General features: G+C 47.6%; 1 protein-coding gene across 5 annotated transcripts in view; it reads left to right on the top strand.

Annotated features, from left to right (window-relative positions):
* TANC2 (tetratricopeptide repeat, ankyrin repeat and coiled-coil containing 2) overlaps positions 1-20,715 on the top strand; it is a 247,267-nt gene that overhangs the window by 125,307 nt on the left and 101,245 nt on the right. For all 5 annotated transcript variants that reach the window (XM_037411279.1, XM_037411277.1, XM_037411278.1 and 2 more), the window contains one exon: positions 14,249-14,397. In XM_037411279.1, coding sequence (XP_037267176.1) covers positions 14,249-14,397 — 149 coding nt within the window. The remainder of the gene's footprint in view (positions 1-14,248; positions 14,398-20,715) is intronic.

Here is a 20,715-nt window from a genome sequence, read left to right as displayed (position 1 = left end):
GCCACCCCGCATGGCAGAGGCGTTAATTCCAGGCTGGGCAGGCTTCCTAAGGCAGCCCAGGGCGCGGGGATGGACCCTCCTGGCCATCGTCGCCCTTTAAGGGGGGTGACGTGGAAGAGCAGGCGTTGACCTTCAGACTTCTGTTGTTAAACCTTTTCTGTAATGGTTTGCTGATTCCCAATTTAACATGTAATTCCCACCCCCACCCCACCCCAGTTTGTCACAGCTCGCTCGTACCTGGTGGCACTGCTTGTGGAGCGGACGGTGTCCTGGCTTTATGGCTCTGTGGAGCTGTCACAAGGGCGTCTTTGATCTGCTCTTTGGTTTTAGCATGGTAGGTAACACACGTTTTGGCTTGTACATGCTCAGGAAACCTATGGAATGGTCTGAGATGGATGGTGCTCTCAGGGAATCGCCTTTTGTCTTAGATCCGCGTTTGCAGTTGCATTTTGTGTGATTTATTACCTCGTCATTACGTTTCAAAGGCTAAGTATGTTATGGCATTATCTTTTAATTTGATTAAATTCTTCTCCAGAAATTTTGGGACACAAATCTTAAATGTCTGGTCGGGGAGGTTTGCTTGTTCCACGCGAGGCCAGCAGGCATCCGTTTCCATTCCTAATTGAGTTGGGTACCACAGCGGTGCCGCCGCCACGGACAGCGAAGGGTGATTTACCATCGCAGCGTCAGTTGTTTTCATCTCATCGCTCCTTTTTCTCTTTCCTTTGCTTAAAAGAATTGTTGAGGTTGACACCTGCTTGCTGCTGCTGCTTTCTCTTCATCGTGTGAGATGCATGCTTTTTTATTCCACACAAACCACACGCTTTTCTTAAACGCAACTGAACATTTCTCAGGTGTTAGAAAAAACCCTTTAACGGGGGATGCGTGAAACAGCGCTGTGCTCTGATTTTTCATGGTAAAAATGTAGGCAACGAGCCAAAAAAAAACCCAACCACAAAACCCCAGACAAATTCAACCAGCAGGATCCTTGTCCACCCTCTGTCATATTGGACAGTGATGTATTGGGAGGAAGGCAAGGGAATAATCAAACCAGCCACAGCCTGACAAATGATTTTACTGTTGAATCTCGTGGTTGTCCCGGTATTGTCAAGCCCACTGACCTGAAGGGAATGGGAAATCGTTGTGATCATCCCCAACGGCAGCAGAGAGCCGTGGCGATCTGGCACGCTGGCTGCCATGGCAGCGATTGACTTTTCGGCGCTTCTCTTGGGAGGACGGTGCCGGTGTCTTCTGCCGAGTTGGGAGACGGAGACAGTTTTGGACTAGATTCTGGGATTAACCATCCAAAACTGACCCACCCACCCCCCAAATAAAACAAAACAACACAACCCCCACGCTGGTCTGGAATTCAGATTCCAGGAGGAGGAATGAAGGCGCGTGGAGGGTTCGGCTGTGTGTCTGTCCGGGATTCGCCGTGGGCTACTTGCCATCAGGAGCAGTCGGCTTTGCCGCAAGCTGGAAGTTGCAGCTTGGGAAACAGTGGCCGGGTTTGTGATTTTGGGTTTGTTGAGCCTTCTGCTCAAAGGGAAGGTGCTCAGGAGAAGAACTGAAAATAATCTGAATTCCATGTACTGTTTAACTGTTAAATAATTTCAGATAATGATGTTCTTGAAGCTTCCTGGTGTGATCTATTAACAGCCAGCTTCCCTTTCCAAACTGGGTCTTGGTTTCATCTCTCTGGGGGAAAAACAGAAAGGGAAAAGAGGAGGGGAAGGCTTTAAGTGATCCAAATTATGTTTATATGAGTAACTGCCCAACTTTGAAGCATTGTGGCCGCTGCCAAAGCGTATAACCTAGATGGCCCCCGAAGTGCGTCTCATATCAGATGCTTTAGCAGCAGAATTTCCAGCAGCCAAGCACCTTTGGCTGCCCATCCGGATGGATCCCGGGGAGTCTAATGAGTTGTTTCGCCTCATCAAACAGCAGTGCTTGCTTTCAGCGGACCTGTTGGGAAACAGTAACTTTTTTTGTGCTAATACTTTGGCTTATTGAATATTCATAGCTTTCTGTCTTGCCAGTGAGTAAATATGTACGCAAGGAAAGCAACTCTGTTGACTCTGAAACTGTCGGTGCTGGGCCTGCGAGGGTCAGTGGGAAGCCTCCTTGTCTTCCACGTCTGAGCAGGTGTGATTAGGCGCTTGGTAAGAGACTTTCTGGTATGGATGGAGCGTCGGAGACCTTCCCTGCGCTGTGTACTTACCCCTCCATTGCTGACGGACGGTGTCAGGCAAGGTCAGACTCCTCACTGAATGAGTGACTCCCGGCAGAGGAGTTTCCCCTTCTAGCATATTATTTTTAAAAACAAGGGCAGCCTGCACTGGTGCTCCCAGATACCACAGCTGAGGCAGTACGGCTGCAACATCATGAGGAGCGTTGAAGCGTGGTGCTCTGAGTTCTGAGGATTAGTCAGGAATCGGTTGTTGGGAAGCTGATGCATAGGGTTTGTCTTCACAGGTCCCTACACCCTGTGTAGGTCGCTGTCTTACTCCAGGGTTGTGTTCGGTGGTGGCTGAGCCGTCTCTGGGTGTAGAACATGGTGCTGTGGCTGCAAGCAGAGCCGGGCACAGGGCGAGCTGCGGGGCTGCGGTGGGCAAGGTACGCGGGGCGGCCGCACGGCTCGGACCCCCAGCCCCACGCAGACCTCCCGCGCTGCCCCGGTGGTCCTGGCACACTCAGGTGGCCTCGTACCACCTGGTCCGCACGTGGCTCCCCCTCCAGCCCCTTGCCTGGCCTAACGCACCCGTCTGTGGAACAAAGTCACCTCTTAGGGGTGGGACGGGCACGGGGAGTAAGGAACCGTGCCACCGTGTCTGCGCCCCACAGTGACAGATGGCTGACCTGGCGTTTCGGTCCGAAGCAGCTCCAGTTCTGCCGTAGGCCACAGGACCTTGATTTATCTCTAACCTAACGGATTTTGCAGAGGTACAAAGTATCCTGTCTCAGACTAAGAAATCATTCATATTGAGAAGTTGGAATGGATTTATTTTTTTTCTTCTTCTACCCTGTAGGTAACAGATAACAAATCTGTCTCCGTGCTTGCCTTCTGCTTAATTTCTCTTGGTCTATTTATTATGCTTGGTCATCAAAGGCATCTACTGCCAGCAGCATCCTGCTGAAACCTTCAGCTGCTTCTCCACCTTTGGGTTCTCAATTTATTGCTGACAGAATTGGTGAAATGTGCCTTTTGAACTCCCAGCAGTGCCGCTCACTTGTTGCTAAAGTCTCTGGTGTTTCTCAGCATCTTCATGAAGTGTCACAGGAGCGCTGGGCTGCACTTGCCTTTTATAATTATAAATTCTAGCTGAAACAAATCACTGTCCCCAGATTTTCCTTTCTTCGGGAGAAAAAACTTGTCAGTAGCTCCAATTCAGGGAAGATACTACCTGTCAAATTAGATTTGGGAAACCGTGTCGGCTTTGTTCATCTTGTGGTAATCCTGTTTCTGCTCAGCGCCTGTCAGGCTGAAGTAGCAGCATCAGCCGGGCTGCGGTGGTGGCTGCAGGGGCAGCGTCCCAGGGTCCCGTGGCGGTGGCAGCCCTGGCCTCTCTGACAGTGCTGTGCTCACTGTCTTTGGGCTCCTGCCTTTGCAGTGCTGCTGATGTCTCTACACAAACCTGATCTTCCTTCTTAGCCCCTGGAGCTATTGACATTTTATTTTATTTTTTCCTATTTAGGAGTTCTTTCAGCTGAGTTTAATTTGAAGTTAGCCTTCACCTTACGTTTATGCCAGTCATAAGTGGAAATACTGGCATGCTAAGCGAGGCAAAAAGGAAGGAAATGATGGTTGCTGGAGTTCTTTGTCATGGTTGTGCTGATTAGTCTTCCCTTTTATCTTCTGGCCCAGATAGTTATTCCCAAGTGCTTTACAATCTAGAGGAAGTGGTCAATAATTATTTCTTTTTTTCCTGCGATGTCCTGAGACACTGTTACTTTGCTTCCACTCTTTATGGGTGCAGAAACCTCAATATTCATTTCACCAGCTCCAGCAACAGCAGGGAGGGGTGTCTGCATTTGTAGGAAACGGCTCAGTTCTGTTGTAAGCCTGGCTCCCATGTCTTAAATGTGTACCTGAGGCCAGTGGATGATCTTTTTTGTCCTGTGCAAAAAGTACTTGAACTTCTGCGATGCTATGGAGACCTTCTTATGAGTGAAAATATGCAGTGCCGTGAAAGCCACCCCGTTATTTCTGCTCTCTTACCAGTTGCCTTGACTTCCTAACCCTCCTCAGCACTGCAGAACAAGTACTTCTTTATCCTCATCCAGCGTGAATATTGTTTCCCTCGCTGTAATTTGTTCTGACCGTCAGCTTTCCCCCCGTCCGGCTGTCCCTTTCCCTTGGGCAGCACAGCTGCACCCGTACACTGACGAAAGGGGATCACTTTGCTTCTAACCTCCTGCAGCACCATAGATTGTCTCCTTCATTAAGCAGAATTTTTGGCGGTTTATGTCACTAATTATTTGACTCCTCATCACTTGAAAAATAATTACTTTGAATCCAAACACGAACATTTTGGCCAGCTGCCCGTTTGAAAGTTCAGCCTTGCTGGGAAGCATCGATCGTACCACCCTGTCTCCAGACTCCTCCAGTGGTCGCTAACGTATTGCAGGGTCCTGAAGTGCAGGATGCGGTGCGACCCTGCAGCACCTTCCTCTCGGGTTCCTCTACTTGCTGTCCCTGTTTTCTCTCAGCCGCGGCCCCGCTGGCTCTTCTGTGTGTTCGGTGGGGAGTCCCGGTCCCTCCGGGGAAGCCGTGTCCCACCGCACAGGGACACTTGGAGCAGGGCTCTGGCGCTGCTCTCCGCTCCCGGCTGCCCACGTTGGGTGCCATGGCCTTTCCGGGCTCCCTGCTCTGTCCCCACCTCTTCCTGCCATCTCTTTGGCTTGCCTGACGAGAGGAGATGTGGTGTGCGGTTGCTGGCGGGGCTGCCGCCCATGCCTTCTCCCCTCGGGTAGCATCAGTGCTGTATTTCTACCCAAATTATGTGGGTGACATGGCCAGCCGTGCGCCGTGTGACTCCCGTGCGCTGTGAGGGCAGTGTGGTTGAGTTCATTTTTGAGTGGTGTAAGATTTTCGTTAATATGGTTTACACTTTAGAGAAACATCACGTTTTAAATGGATCTAATCCAAACGGACAGCAGTTTTCCCTCACTAATCAGTGAAGGGGTGCTAATTATCAACAGCCCTGGACATTGGTTCTGTTTGAGAATAGTGCTGAAAAGCTGCGAAAGTTCACTGTGAAGTCAGTGGTTGCCACTAGAATTGCCTCAGACAGTTTTACAAAAGTCCGTGCGAGCACTGGAAGTGATGGAGTTGCTGCGTTTTAGCCCACTGCCACATCACCCGAGAATATTTCGGTTTGCCATTGCACCACATGAAAAGCGTGCCCAGTCCTTTCCCTTCCCGTGGTGCAGACATATGGCGTCCCGGCTTCGCGGGGTTTTTTTGTATGTGAATCAATTTCTTGCATAGAAAGGAAGAATCATCCAGGAATGTTTGATGCTTGATATTCCAGTAAGTGGTAACAGTAGATTATTACATCTATGTATTAGTTTTTATATCCAGCTGGTAATTTTGAAATCTTACTTGGGTATATGACCGATAGTAGGTTTGAGAGATTGTTATCAGTGTTGTAAATGTGGAGGTCGTAATTTAGTCTGATTTGCTTTTAATAAAATCCATTCTGGGAATGTACCAATATAACAGATCTAGTAAGGACAGGCCATCACACTGTTGTTGTCTCTTGCTCAGTTATAAACCCACGACCTCCCGTTTAACGGTGGCTAAAGGCTGTGGTAAAGTATAATCACCTGCATTACTCAAGTTACATCTCGTGATATGCCAGCTGCATTTTGACCTGGCAAAGCTGTCTTGGGAGAAAAAAAGGTACTTGTGAAAATCCTTTTCTGCATGTTTTTCTCCCCAAGAAAGTCAAATGCTGAAATTGTGGCTGGTTGCTGCCTTGCGGGTACGATGAAAGGGTCCTTGGCGGCCTCAGCCGCTGTCGTGGTTGTTGAGGATGGAAATGACTGTGGTCTTGGCGGATGAAAACCTAAACTGATCTTATACAATAATGGAAATACTACAAATATGTGCACGTGTGTGTGTGTGTATATAAGAAAAGGCTCTGTGGAGACCTTACAGCAGCCTTCCAGTACCTAACAGGGGCCACAAGAAAGCTGGAGAGGGGCTTCTTACAAGGGTATGCAGTGATAGGACAAGGGGGAATGGCTTTACACTGAAAGACGGCAGATACAGATTAGCTATTGGGAAGAAATTATTCACTGTGAGGGTGCTGAGGCGCTGGCCCAGAGGAGCTGTGGCTGCCCCATCCCTGGAAGTGTCCCAGGCCAGGCTGGATGGGGCTTGGAGTGACCTGGTCCAGTGGGAGGTGTCCCTGCCCATGGCAGGGGGGTGGAACGAGATGGTCTTTAAGGTCCCTTCCAACCCAAACCATTCAGTGATCCTATGATAACTATTTCTGAAGGTTTCCTGCAGCTTTCCTTTTGCTTGGCTTGGCCACGTGCGGGGCAGAGCAGGGGGACGGTGCCTGGGGAGGCTCGGCTGGACACCCCAGCTTCGCGACATTCCCACCACAGCTAGCATCATCCCGCCAGGTCCGGGAGGAGGGAATTTTCCCGAGCGTTTGTTCAAGTCGTGCCGCTGTCCAGCCAACTGCGTGTGCACCCTGAGCTCGTTTGTACCCCACTGCAAGGGTAACGCTGGGGGCTTTGCCTGCGAGCAGAGATGGGCGCGCTGCTGCTGCTGCTGCTTCCTGCCCGGTCCTTAGGGCTTGTGCTGCCCGACGTGTGTGCGTGGGTGAGGCTTGTGTCAGGTTGATGGTGTGAAGAATGGTAAGCGGAGGGAATGTGAGAGGTTTTGAAAAACAGTTGCTGAAATTAAAAAAGTGGTTTGGGTGAATGCGATGTGACACGCCTAATACAGCAAAATACATGTGCGAAATACTATTGAAGTATTTTGCACAGATTTTGGCAGACAAATACTCTTTGAAAGGAGCATTTGTTCTTATTTGATTGTGAATCATACTTTTTAAAACCCCCTCTGCATCAATAAGAGTGTAAGATACCATCCTCAAACCCGTCTGGAACAAAAGGTCAGTCCCCAGAGCTAAAAAATACCGACCAGCTTTCCTGGAGAGTCAAGGCTGTCGTGGGGCAGTGGTTGACGAGGGCGGGATGTTTATAGCCGGGAGCACAGGCACGTGTTTATCATCAGGTGATGTTTTAGAGATAAAATACCAAAACTGTAAAGGAAGAAATAATGGCATCTCTGGTTTCCATCAGTGGGGGCACACGCTGCCTTGGTCACGTTGTCCTTGACGTGTTAAAGAGCTCAGGAACCTTTTCAGGGATCGAAGTGTAATCCCGCTCTTAGGAAATGCTCCACATACCCCGGCTCATATTTATGATAATTGTGGCCTTTTTCTTTTTTATGTACGTTCAGTGATCAGTGTGCTGAATATCCTCTCATTTCCCCATTCCCTTTTCTTTGGTGCTTAAATGGGAGCTGAAATCCAGGAAAATTCATCCCCAGATGTGCATGCAGAGGGATGGTTTTTTTTAAAAAATCTGGAACATGAAATGCATTAAATTAGATTTTATGATAGCATTGAAATTACATTTTCTGCCTATCTCTGGCTCAGTATAGTTTCTGATTAAAAATAACTGTCTTTCTGACAATCTACTTGAAGGAATATTAAAGGACATCACCAGCAAAGGCAGTGGAAGGACTGGTGAGGAAGCAGAGTTTCTGTGCGGTGCAGAGGAGAATTTCTTTTGTTTGAATTTTTTCTTAAAGGAAATGCCTGTGGAACCCATGCAAGAGACTGACTTAGCAGAATTAAGGATGGGATTTTTTTGCAGCCTCTTAGAGAAAGGATCAGCGGGCAGAGCTGCAGTCTGAACGCCCTCCTGGTTCAGCGCTGGGTTTTGGCTGGCGGGGGGGCTTTCCTAGCAACGTACACGGGGAATATATTTACCCTGCCCACTTGTCTGTGGTGGGATTTAAGTTGGTGGGACCATTTTCCATTGTTCTCGCAGAACTACTCAGGATCTGAAGAGCAGCAGTACAAAAACTGGCTGTTAAATTGATGGGGTGGGGGGAGGGTAGCCTTTGTCCCTTATCGGTGAAATTTTTAAAAATATCCTCTTGATGTAAACAAGACGAATGAAAAATACTCATTAATTCTGAGATTAGGAGGATGTGCAGAAATGGTCAAGGGCATTTTCCAAAAACAGCTCAAGTGTATCCAGAATAATTTAAAGCAGATGTACATAATAATGGGACAGATTCAGGTCACATGGAGAGAGGGAAGTAGTTAGATAAAACTCTACAGTTATGTAATTGAAGATCAAATTCACAAATGGTATTTTTTTCTGGTGTTCCATAGGTGCTCGCTCTTGGCATATAACAATTCTATTTTTTTTCTTTGCTCATTTAAGAGTTTTTGATTTTTAAGCTACAGCATTTTCATGTCCAGGCAAATTCTGTGATGGGTGCCGCTAAGTGAACTGTTACCCAGTTCTTCTTGTGAGACACTTGCTGAAATAGATTTCAGATGTTTTTGAAGTAAAAGTATAACCATTACACCAAAAATACTCTCTGGAGTAAAGACGCATTGTTATTGTCTCCCAGGGGCACTACCCTGTATCATTCATCTGTAAGATCAGACGATGGTAGCTATCAAACAAGTCACAGAATTGCAAAATGAATCATAAAGAAATTTCATTTGCTTGTAAGCAATTGCAGCTGAAATGTGGCAGATTTTATTATAGGAATTGAAAGACGGAACAGAAATGCTTTTTTGAAATGATAATGTTCAAAAACATTGTACATTTTGAATGCTTTCTTGAAAAGAGCAAACCTAATAACTGTGCTTATAAAATGATATATTTGATTTTCAAGGAAATGCCATGAACATTTAGGAGCACTTACGAACTCCATCCTGCTGCATGTGACGTTAACGGAGGTGTCAGAGCTGACCCCTTCAAAAATACTGAGGGTAACTGTAGGTAAGGCATCCGAGAGAGCTGCCAGGATCCGTAAAATTGCTCCTAAAGGGCCTAAATCAGGTCAATTCCAGGGTGAATTGCAGAGGTCGCCTGACGTATTTAAAGTGGGTTGGATTTTTTGAAGGGAGGAAGGATTAGAGGTATTAAATTGCTTGACAAGCTCAGGTTATAATGTTTCTAATTCGGCATTTTTGCAGTTCAGTAAAAAAAATAACTGTCATTAACTGCAAAGGATGGCAAAAGTAGCTGGGAAGCGGGAGGTGTGCACTGCTGCGACCTGGTGCAACTCTGGGAGCTAGATTATTTTTTAAATAGCAATAATAATCATCAAAAAGGCTCTGCATGTGTGCCTTAGGTATCTACACTCCTTTTGAAGCTTCTAAATAATGGATTGTTGGGTTTAATTATTTATTATTCCTAATTACTTAGGTGTAATATTTGAAAATTGTTCTTGCACTGCGATGTGGGTGGAGAGCGCTGGCAGATTTGTGGCAGAGAGATGCTCTGTCTCCTGCATCCCCTGCACCCCCCGCGGAGCCCTGGTGACCTTATTGCTCAGCTCTGCCCCACTCCCCACCCCTCCTCCCGGTTGACTGATCCATCGATCGATCGATCTCCCAGCCCAGCACTTCAGCGTCTGCCTCAACAAGCTTCTCTGTCCCCCCGGCTGCCCTGCCATTGGCACACAAGCTCTCCTTAGCGAGATGACCTCCCAGCTTTCCAGACCTCAGATCTAATTAACCTTCTGCTTGTCTCCCGCGTCCATCCGATCCTCTTGTGCGTATAATTCAATCCAGAAGCAAAATAAATAAATAAATAAGAAATAGTAGCACGCTTCTCAAGGGCTAGAGATGGAGGAATCACATGTTCTTGTTTTCTTCTTTCCCTTGCTTCTGCTTTCAAAGTAATTAAGTCCCACTTGGAATTTTTTCCCATTACTGTGAGGACTGGGCCCCTCGCGCGGGAGCGCTGGGTACAGGTACGGGAGCTGGTGCCAGTTTGGGATTCCCGTTCTGCCCCGGCTCTGTGCTGGGGGACGGGGAGCTCTGGCCCTGCGGATTTTCCCTTCTGCCCGTTCCACCTCGGGATCGCTCCGTGCGTGCAGCGGCGTTAAGGCTGCAGGCGCTGACGTGACTGTTTCCCGCATTCTTCTGCTCCGATAGATCAAAATGCCAGATAGCCTAAACACGTGCAGTGTTTTAATCTGAAAGGACAACCTGCTTCATGTCTCTGGAGGAGCTTTTTATTTATTTCTGACATATAATGCTGCAGTTACCTGTCTCTTCTGAAGACTAAGGATTAGAAGAAAGGAGTATCCTTCGCCGTAGCTTTTTGGTGACTGCCTAAAATTCGATCGCATGTTTCATGGAGTCTTTCCAATATTATTCTTTCTCTTTCACTTTTTTGAAGATACCTTTATTTTATGTATAGCTCACTGCAGAAGAATCTGAATGTCTTATTTTCAAGTCCATTTGTTTTTGCAGAGCAAAGTGAGGTTGGCTGCTTACATTTTTCTTCCACAAAAAAAAAAAAAAAAAAAAAAATCCCTGTGCTGCTTAGACAAATTACCTCTCCTTCCAACCAGGCTACAGCTTTTGAGACTAATCTATCTTGGAGCTGTCCATGGATTTTTATTTATGCTATTAGAAATAAGCAATTCACTTCAATGTATTTGTAGTCTGCGGGCTGTATCTGTGATGAAAGTCCTTGGACTAGTGGCAAACATCTAGTAAATCTCTTTTAGTTTTGACTTCAGTACCTGAAATGCTGACTCTGGGTTTGCGGCACTTTGCCTTGAAATTAAACACAACAAATTCCAATGGGGAAAAGTTTCTCTATTAAGTTCTTTGGAAATGTTTTTTGGTAAGATTCAGAAAAGGCATTTATCACGTGGGGGTCTGTAACCGCAGCAGTGTGTGCAAAGACGGCGTAATCCGGAGTAGTTTCAACTCTGGCTGAAGCTGGGGATGGCAGTGATGTGCCAGGGGTCCCTCCAGGGTCCCATCGGTGCCAGCCAGGCTGGGGGATGCTGCACTGGGGCTGGCATCCCTGCTGTCCCTCCTGCCCCTCCTGTCCCTCCCATGGCCATGTCACTGCAGCGGGCTCAGCGTGAGGAACCTTCTGCTTTACAACCAAACAAGCCACAAACGACTGGACCCGGCTGCCCAAGGATGTCAGCTGGGATGGAAGTGCCGGTGCCATGGCTGGTTTAGCTGGTCCCTGCAGTGCCCCAGGACCCTTCCCCGCCGGGTGCCTTTTGTCTCTCTATGTACAGATACACCCATCCTGCTGACCATGAGGGAACGTGAAGTTAGACGGTCTCTACAACTCCTTGAAATCCTCGTGTGCATGCAAGGAGTTGGAGAGCGAAGCGGTTTTTTTATATTTGTTTAAAATTCCTGGCACTAAGAATTTTCTGATAAGCTTTTAACAGTGCCGAGTGTCGGTGCAGGAGCGTGCGAGCTGATGCAGATCCTGAGCCGTGTCGGGATCCCTGGAATCCACCGCTTGGCTTCAGGTTTGCGTGTGCATCGCTGGGCAGTTTGTTAGCGTTTATTGATATACTAGAGGTTGCTGATTTGAGTTGCCTGTAGTATGTGCATTTGAGCTGCAGTGGTTTGTTATAGCAATAGTGTCAGAATTCCTAAAATATCTCCGGCAGGTTCTGTTACTGGCTGTGCACTCGCATTTCCCCCGTGAGGTTGGGGGAGCCGAGTGTGCTGAAGCGTGTGTAAAATTTGGCTGCAGCATCAACTGGATAGCACGCATGGCAAGGGAGGAAAAAAAACCAGTTATGCCCTTTCATTGAACTTAGAAAAGGGAGTATTAGGTCTTACTGTCAACCTTGAAAGGCAAGTTACAGCTTCTTTCCATAATACCCATTCACAGGCATCTCAGAGCTGTTATGTCTCTTCTTTGACACTCAGTTAAATGACTGCACTTATTTTTAGAGACCTAACCAAAAGAGGGAATAATCCAGTACAGTAGCGCTTTGCCTAAGTTCAAAGTTATCTGTACTTTGAAAGCCACATTATAATAATTGATAGTTCTACACGGAACGTGATGCTCAGGGAGCTCAGCTGCTTCCCTGGCAGCTCCCGATGCCTCGTGCTGGGAGCAGCATCTCGCAGGTGAATCAGGCGGTTGTTATCCTCAGCATCTTCTGTGCTCTTATGCAGTAACAGGGATGAGCTCGTATTTTTCTTTATTTTACAAGTGCAGATCAGCTTTGTGCCCCTTGGAGGTGTTTTAGGGGTGGTATAGAAGGGGGGAGGTTTAAGGACGAGGCTAAATCCAGCCCCCAAGGAGCAAGTTGTTGTGTTTGGCTGGGAGCGGAGCTGAGCGGAGCCGAAGGAGCCAGCGCTGCCCTGCGCCCTCCCTGGGGTGGGCAGCGTGGGCCTGGGGCCGGCTCTCCCCCTCTGCTGGGGTGGGTGGGTCGGCACAGTTTGGGTATTATTAATATCGTGTTCTGAAAACAGAATGGGGAATGCATAATAGGCTTCTGATAATTATGCACGGAGCCATATCCTAGATACAGGTATCTAGGATAAATTCTAAAAGTCTACTTTTTAAAAGAAAAAAAATAACCTTGGAAATAAAAGTCTCTATAATTTTCATTTTACATAAAGGTATCTGTGCTGGATTTGACTCCCTGAGATAGTAAATGCCCACAGATTGAATGTGGGTGGTCAGCAGATCAGAAAATTGGGCCATCCATCTAAATTTGTCTCCCTCTTAAATCTATCCTATTCACGTCAGCGTTGTTTAAAGCTGTACAATAGGGATTCAATAACTTAAAGGCAGCTTCTATTATCATACGATATAATCCATTTTCATAACAGTGAAGTCACCGTGTACGGACTGCTCCAGATGCTCATCTCCTGGAGCTGGCGGTGCTTGTGAATGCAGGCGTGCTTGCATGTGAGATGCTCCCGGATTTTTAATTTGCACTAGTGCAGGTGAGACACAGCAAAATCACTCCGAGCATTCACGAGATGTACATTAGGAGTTTAAAGGGGAATTTCTGGAAGCAACTGGCTGAAATTTGCTGAGGTTTTGTACATAGCCCAGTTTCTGTGATTTGTGGTTTGCAGTTACAGTTATCAAACAGCAGTATTTAAAGTGACATCTTTTCACTGTAGCTTTAGGGTGAGTGCTGGGGCACCCCCCAGCCAGGACGGAGCTGGGCTCTTTTCCAGATTGTACATTATCAAATGAATAATTAACTGTAAACTCATTGCAAATCCTAATTAGTCTCCTTCCTACAACTGCACTAAACATAGTGTTGCTTCAGCGTGACGTGGAAAGAACTTGACCTTCAGGCTTTAATGCCGCAGGGAAGAACTTGACGTTCAGAACCCAACTTACCTTTGTCATACTGCAAATCGGATTTTTTTTTTATTACAAAATTAGAAAGATACAGATATGTCTGTATATGTGCCTGGCCTCTGTCCCGGTGTGCATTGCTAGCTGGAAGCTTGGCTGTGCTGCTCATCCCACAGGCAGCAGAAAAAAATTTAGGAAAAATTATCTGGAATGTTGGTTTTGACCTGTGTTATAGTCTTGATGGGGAATTGGCAGGTGGGCTTTGCTTTGTATCCTGGCCTGTACTGCACAGGGAGGTTTGGGGTGTGGAGAGCCGTGCTTTCTACGGAACCGTGAGCGTGTTGGGACCAGCAGGTGATGGTGGAAGATGCTCACGGGTTTTCTGTCCCGTTCTGTGCCGTTAAGCGCTCGGTGGCGCAGGGTGGCTGCTCTGCATCTCATGGCGTGCTTTCAAAATGGCACATGGAGCCTCAGTTTCTCTGCAGGTGACTTGGAAGTAGTTTTTGCATGCGGGAGGAGAGGGAAGGCTCCCCCTTCTCCGTTGCTGCTCTGGGAAATCCTCTTCCCTGGTGGCTGTGGTACTTCGGTGTGGGGAGAGCCAGGTGGCCGTGCTTGCCGCCCTGGGAGGCGCCGAGAAGGAGCAATGAGAGGAGAGGTGGCAGCTCATGTTAGAAGAAACGTATTGACGGCTGGAGCAATGCATAACCTGAGATTAATGACCAGCATATAACATTAAACCAGACTTGACTAACCTGAAAACCCAGATACCATTGCCGCAGCATGGAAAGTTAGCAGTGTTTTGTTGGTAAAATCACAGAGCGGTAGCCAAGGTAAACAATTCCAGTCTGAATCTGTTTTTCTTCCCGTTTAGGTGACACTGAGCAGGAGCTGGGACCCCCTCCGTCCGTAGATGAGGCAGCAAACACACTCATGACTCGCCTGGGCTTCCTCCTGGGAGAGAAAGTGACGGAGGTACAGCCAGGGCCCCAGTACAGCATGGAGGTGCAGGACGAGAACCAGGTACGACCCCCCCGTCCTGCTCGTACGGCAGCCACTGCCCAGGTTGTGCCCCACATGCAGCCACAGGCGAGAGCGGATATTTGCTAATTATGTGGCAGCTGAGTGTCTCATAACGGTGAAATAATTGTTATGAGGTAGAAGGTTGTATCTCCTCAGTAAGCAGTGACTCATCAGTACAGTGCGGCAGTCCACGTTTTGGGGATCAGCTGCTGCCGTGTGAAGCAGCTTCTGTTGTTTTTCTGTTTCTGCAAACATTGTAGGAGTGGGTAGCATTTCTAATCAGATTATAGTGACCAAAATAATCCGTGCTTTCATGACATCTTCTATGCAATATTTCAAAAGTGCTTTAGCAACATTACATAAAGGCTCGCAGTTTCTCCAGGAAGGAGAGGTAAGTAGTAATAGTATGATTTTACAGATAGTCACAGTTTTCGCTTGTGTTTGCTGAACAAGGTGATTTCATGCTTGAAAACAGATACAGAAAGCAAATCATAAAAATCTTTATTGTGGTGGAGCTTGTTGCATCCCCTGTGTCAGGCTGAAAAGCAAAACAGCAAAAAAGCTCAGGGCTACAATGTAGATTTTGTGGAAACTGCCCGAGTTTCTTCCTCTTCCTCGATCCTGGACCGTGTACCTGTTCCTAGTGGTGTTGGTAAGATGGGAATGAAGCTAGGAGACAGGTTTTTTCCTTTTTTATTTTATTTTTTAAATATTGATATATGGGTAGTCTAATAGCCCATGTAGCAGGAGCCCACTTCCAGTTCTGTCTCCTTGAAACAGTAATGGCACGACTCCAACCAGTCGCACCGGTGTTGGACATGGGCACGGTTCAGGGGCTGTGGCTTAAGGGCCTGAATTCCTTAAAAAAGGGTCGGGGAAAAGTGGCAGCCAAGAGGAGTCCTCAGGAGACAGTGGTGGACCCCTTGGAGTGGGTCCAGAGGGGCCACAAGAGTGGTCCGAGGGGTGGAGAGGTGGGGGGACCTCAAAGCCCTCCCAGTGTCTGGTGCTGGGAGCTGGGGGGGTTCAGCCTGGGGAAGGCTCCAGGGGGGACCTCAGAGCCCTCCCAGTGCCTGGTGGAGGCTTACACGAAACAGGGGGACAGACGTTTTTGGTCCTGTTGCAGTAGGGCGAGGGGTGATGGTTTTAAACTGGAAGAGGGGAGACTGAGACCAGGCACAAGGAAGAATTTGACAGAGTGTGGTGGGACCCTGGCGGAGGTTGCCCCGCGAGGTGGTGGAAGCCCACCCCTGGGAACAGGCATGGCCAGGCTGGACGGGGCTCTGCGCCAGGTGGGCTAGTTACAGATGCCCCCCTCATTGCGGGGGGGTGGGCTAGATGGCCTTGGGAGGCCCCATCCCACCCAAAGGTCGCTGTGAGGATGGTCTCTGCACCTTCAGGCTGGGTTCCCACCACGTCCCACGTCTGTCCGGCCCCCGCTGCAGGCTGGACCAGCAGGTTTTGAATCTTCTGCATGGGCTAAAGTATGCCTGAGAGCCAAGAAATGTGTTCTTGTAAATTTTTTAACACATTCATTAAGCTTTCAACGCTTTCATTGATTTTTTTTTTTTTTTTAATGCAAGTTGTGGTGGATTTGAAATGTACATTACTATACATTGTGCTAGAAAATGTACTTTTAACAGGCACCTATTTGAGCTGAATACTTCAAAGCCAAGCAGAGCTTTCTACTATAAATGGTTCCTTTTGTTGTTGCCTTTTGACAAAAATTAAAATCCCATCCAATGATGTCTTTGGAGAATAAATAAAAGAAAAATCTAAAAAGAAACAGCAGAGAGTTGTCCTCTAAAATAGATTGATATCTTGGGCTGTCTGCTAATTTTTGCATGAAAAAGTTTTCCAGGGCCTTTGAATGCTATTCATGTGCTGGTGAAGATAAAGAGAGGCTGGTTCCTCAATTACCAAGTTAATTTTTTTTTTCTTTCTTTGTGAGCATCTCCCGCTGTCAGCACTTGCCTAGAACCGCAGGGTGCTGGAGGTCGGAGATGACTCTGGAGGTCCCATCCAGCCGCCTGCTGGAGGCAGGGCTAGCGTCCAAACCGGACCGCCTTGCTCAGGGCTGGTCCAGGTGAGTTCTGATGCTCTCCACGGATGGAGACGGACAGGCTCTGGGCAGCCTGTTCTGGGGCTTGGCGACTCCGGTTGTGAAGGACTTCTTCCTTCTGCCCAACACATCATGGCCCGGGTACAGCCGGTGACGTAGTGTCATGTCCTTTCCCTTTGCACCCCTCAGAGGAGCACGGGGGTGCCTTTCCTGCATCCCCCTGCCGACGGCGGGATGCTGCGGGTGTCCCTCCATGCGGTTTAGCTGTCTCTTCTCCAGGTGGATGGAACCCTTTCCATCAGCCTCTCCTCCAGCCATCCCACAGTCCTGGTGGCCCTCCTCTGGCTCCTGTCATTTACCGCTGGCCGTCTCAGGACATGAAGCCTGGCCAAGCCAAAGCTGCCACTGAATTGCAGCGCATGTCCCGAAAATCCAGCTCACCTTCCCAAATTGAATTTCTTCAGCTACCCCACCCAAAGTACTGTTGGAAATCACACGGTGAGATGTCTGTGGGATTTGCAAAGATTAATTCTTCCATTAATCATTAATTAATTAAAATCTGATTGAGACTTTGACTACTAGTTTGCACTTGAATTTAAAAAGGAGAACAATTTTCTAGGTTTAAAATGTGTTAATTTCCATGGCCTGGGCGAAGAAAATGTTCTTTGTATCGAAAGCTGGGACTCGGCTGCTGCTTGTTATTCTAACCATGCTTTGCCTTCTCAAGCGAGAAAATAATTATTTGCAATCTTACCAGGGCTTGAGCTAAAGTGGAGATAAGGTGTAGAGGTGTTTTCAGTAAAACTGCCCCAATCTGTAAATCGGCACGTTGCATTCTCATTCGGTTGCCTTATTTTGAATAAGTCAAAGGATATATTCTCTAATCCAGATCGCTATGGAATTGTGTGGTTTATGTGCTGTCTCTTCCTTAATCGTGCCTTCCTTAATGAGAGATCGCAAACGCTAAAGAATAAATCCTTTTTCTCCTACTTTATGGGAAACTATTTTTTAAACTGCACCGGCTGCCAGAGAAGCACAAAGGACAATGAGACTGTGACAGAACAGTGTAATTTTTCAAGGCTTAGCGAAAATGTGACAGATGAAACAGCAGCAATAATAATACAGAATGTTCTGTCAATGGAAATTTATATTTAAAACTTGCACAGAGGAACATTTTTCTATATCAATACAAAAATAAAACATGTCAATCAATGCCAAGTGATATACAGTGTTATTTAGTAATTTCCAGTTGCAAGTAGCTTGTTCTTAGGGGGCTGCATTGATAGCACTACAAATAAAAAAGAATTTAGGAGTATATCACTTTTGGCTTTTCATGAAACAATAGTGTTATCAGCTGAAGGGAAGATGAGCCTACTGTTCTTGCACTGCATTTTAATGTGCTTTGAAGTGTAATTTTTCTGTGTTTTCAGGTTAGCGGATGTTATTTTGTTAGTACTGGGGTAAGTTTCAGCAAAGATTTGTTTAAAATCACAGGTGAAACTGACACAGAAAAACCTCACCCTGGAAGATTTATGCTCGTAATAATGCTTCACAGGCTGAAAGATCCCACGTGGGAGCTGATTAAATTTTTAGATGCTGCAGTATGAGGTTGGCAGGCACCTCTGGCGATCGTCCAGTCCCACCCACCCGCTCAGAGCGGGGCCAGCTCGCAGCAGGTTGCTCAGGACCGTCTCCGCTCGGGATTTGAATATCCCTGTATCACCCGTGTCAGATGCTCCAGTTGTCTCTGTAGTCCATGGCCGGACTCGCTCCGGTATCCCCACCTGCCACCAGTACTCCCCGTACTGGGGAGGCCAGACCTGGGTGCAGCGCTCCAGGTGTGGTCCCACCGGAGCGCAGTAGAGGAGACGCATCCATCGCCTTCACCCGCCAGCAGCCCAGGATGCCCTTGGCCTTCCTTGTCCAAACTTAGAAATTATGTTATCTGAAACTTGATGCAGTTCATGGTGCTGTCAGCGAGTTAAAGAAAATGAATATTGGAAAAGGTGATTTAATAGCTCAGGTGTGCTGATGGAGTCCGATCAGCTGTGATAAACCAGAAGAGACAGTTCCGCTGTGGTGGGTAGCTCTGTGAAAACATCTGCTTGATACATAGCAGCAATCTGAAAAGAGCCCCGTGGTAGGTTAGATTAAGAAGAATAAACCCCAGCAATTTTAAGGGGGGGGGGGCGGGGCGGGGGGGAAATCATGGGGTATTTTCATTGAATACTGACAGAAAAGTAGTTTAAAATTTGGCCACTAGAATTAATGACTTAGGAATAATTCTGCAAACTTAAAAAGAGATTTACAAAAATCAGTATGGTATTCAGACATCTGAAAAGATTGTGGCATGAGAAGATGAAAAAGGTTCGTTGAGAGAGAGGGCGTCTGACAGGTGATGTAACAAATGTGTGAAACCAGAATATACTGGGACCCAGAATTTATAGAGCAGTCAGCTTGCCTGCCATTCCTAGAAGGCTGCAGGGGAAAAAAAAGAGATGTATTTCGAAGTACCTGGAACGTATAAGAATGGAAAATAACAATAGCGGTGACCCACTAGCGGCACGGCAAATTGGATGGGGAGAGGAAGGCGTTGGGTTGCTTCTCCCGAGTGCTTCAGCTGCCGATGTGGTGGCAGCCATCTCCTTCGCTGGTGGGCGTTTTGCCTGGGTACCGGAGGGAGAGCATCAATTATCACGGAAATACTCACACGGTTCATTGTCTACCGCGTTGCGGTCTCTCCATGTAATATATGAACGTGCCCGTGGAGCTGTCACATTAGCGCTTCGTCCCCAGTTTGTCGATGTGCTAATCCATGTTCAGGCTACTCTGTAATTAAGTTAAGATCGATGCAGCTGCGCTGGCCTGAAGGCAGAGGCATGGGGCAAGGGAGGGGGATGCCTGCCTCGGTGCCACCCCGTCCCGCCGCAGGCAGGGATGCTCCATTTCACCTCACATGCCGGGGCTGGAGTGTTTACACTCTGAGTAAGGATTTTTACAAACCCCATTGGGATACCTTGGACAAATGAGATGGCTTCCTGGTAGCTACACATGGTATCTGCCTTCTAATTTAAAAATCAGTAAATCTTTCACATGTTCTACTCACAAAAGTCTGTCCCAGGCATTTTTTCAGCTTCAAGTATGAAATAGTGCGGAAGGGGGGGTGGGGGAAAAAAAAGAGATGTCAAACCCGCTCTGCAGTTTGCAAGCATGGTGCTCTCTGTGGTTACCTTGGGTTCAAATGACATGGAAAGAGGAATACAAATCTGTACAATCATTAGGGAAATATTCGCACAGAATAAAAGAAACCTCATTTAAGCAAATTCCAAATGGGGAATTAACCTCTGCAGTTCCTTTCTTGAGACCAGTATCATTTTACAACAGTGAGTAAGATGCTGTCCGCAGAGGCTAACTACGGCAAGAGAGCACGGGGACAGTGTTCTGCAGCGTCCCCTGAGAAGGGGGAGATGGGGTCACCTCCCCTCTGCGGGGGCTGAAAGAGGAATTTAAGGGATGATCACATGCTCAAAAGCCCATTTATTATTTTTTTTAAGAGCTCTCTTTGTGCACCCCCATCTACGGGAGGGAGGTGGGCTGCTGGGCTGCCCAGGGCGAGGGTGCCCGCTCCTGGGTGCTCGCACCCCGGCAGGGTGCCCACCCTGGGGCACGGGGCTTCGTTCTGTGGGAGGCAGACGCTGAAGCTGCCCGTTTTAAGGTGATTCCCAGGTGTCTGCTCTGCAGCCCAGCCTGAGGGTGACGGAGTTGCTGTGCTGGGGGAAGACGAGCATCTCCCCGTGCTGCGCAGCCGTTCTGGCTCCCTGCAGATGCTCTGGGGCTTCCCTCCAGGGAGGAGAACCTTTTGCCGGGGAAGTTTCTGTATCCAGCAGCCTGTGGTTAAAACAAGGGCGCTGTCTTGTGTCGCAGCTTCTCTCAAATTGAATTCCAGGGCTTTGTTTTCTTAATAAACTAATCTCTGTGCGCCTATCACATATATATCACATGTATAAACTCTTGCAGGTTTTTTGCACACCATATCTTACAGGGCCTTTCCAAAATAATGCTGAAAGCACCAGATTTTTCGTGCTGCTGCATTTTTTTTTATTATTTTTTTTTGCTCTGCCTTTGGAGAGCAACCCCTATTACATTTCTGGTGGGTTTTTTTCTTTTTTTTTTAACTTTTATCTGGTGGGGAAGCCATGCCTGGGTGGGGAAGGGCTGCCTCACATCTAGATGAGGGATTTCAAGCTTCCTCCTTGCAA

Source organism: Falco rusticolus, chromosome 18 (assembly GCF_015220075.1).
Source record: "Falco rusticolus isolate bFalRus1 chromosome 18, bFalRus1.pri, whole genome shotgun sequence".
NCBI lineage: Eukaryota > Metazoa > Chordata > Aves > Falconiformes > Falconidae > Falco > Falco rusticolus.
This window is presented reverse-complemented; position numbering and strand designations above follow the sequence as displayed.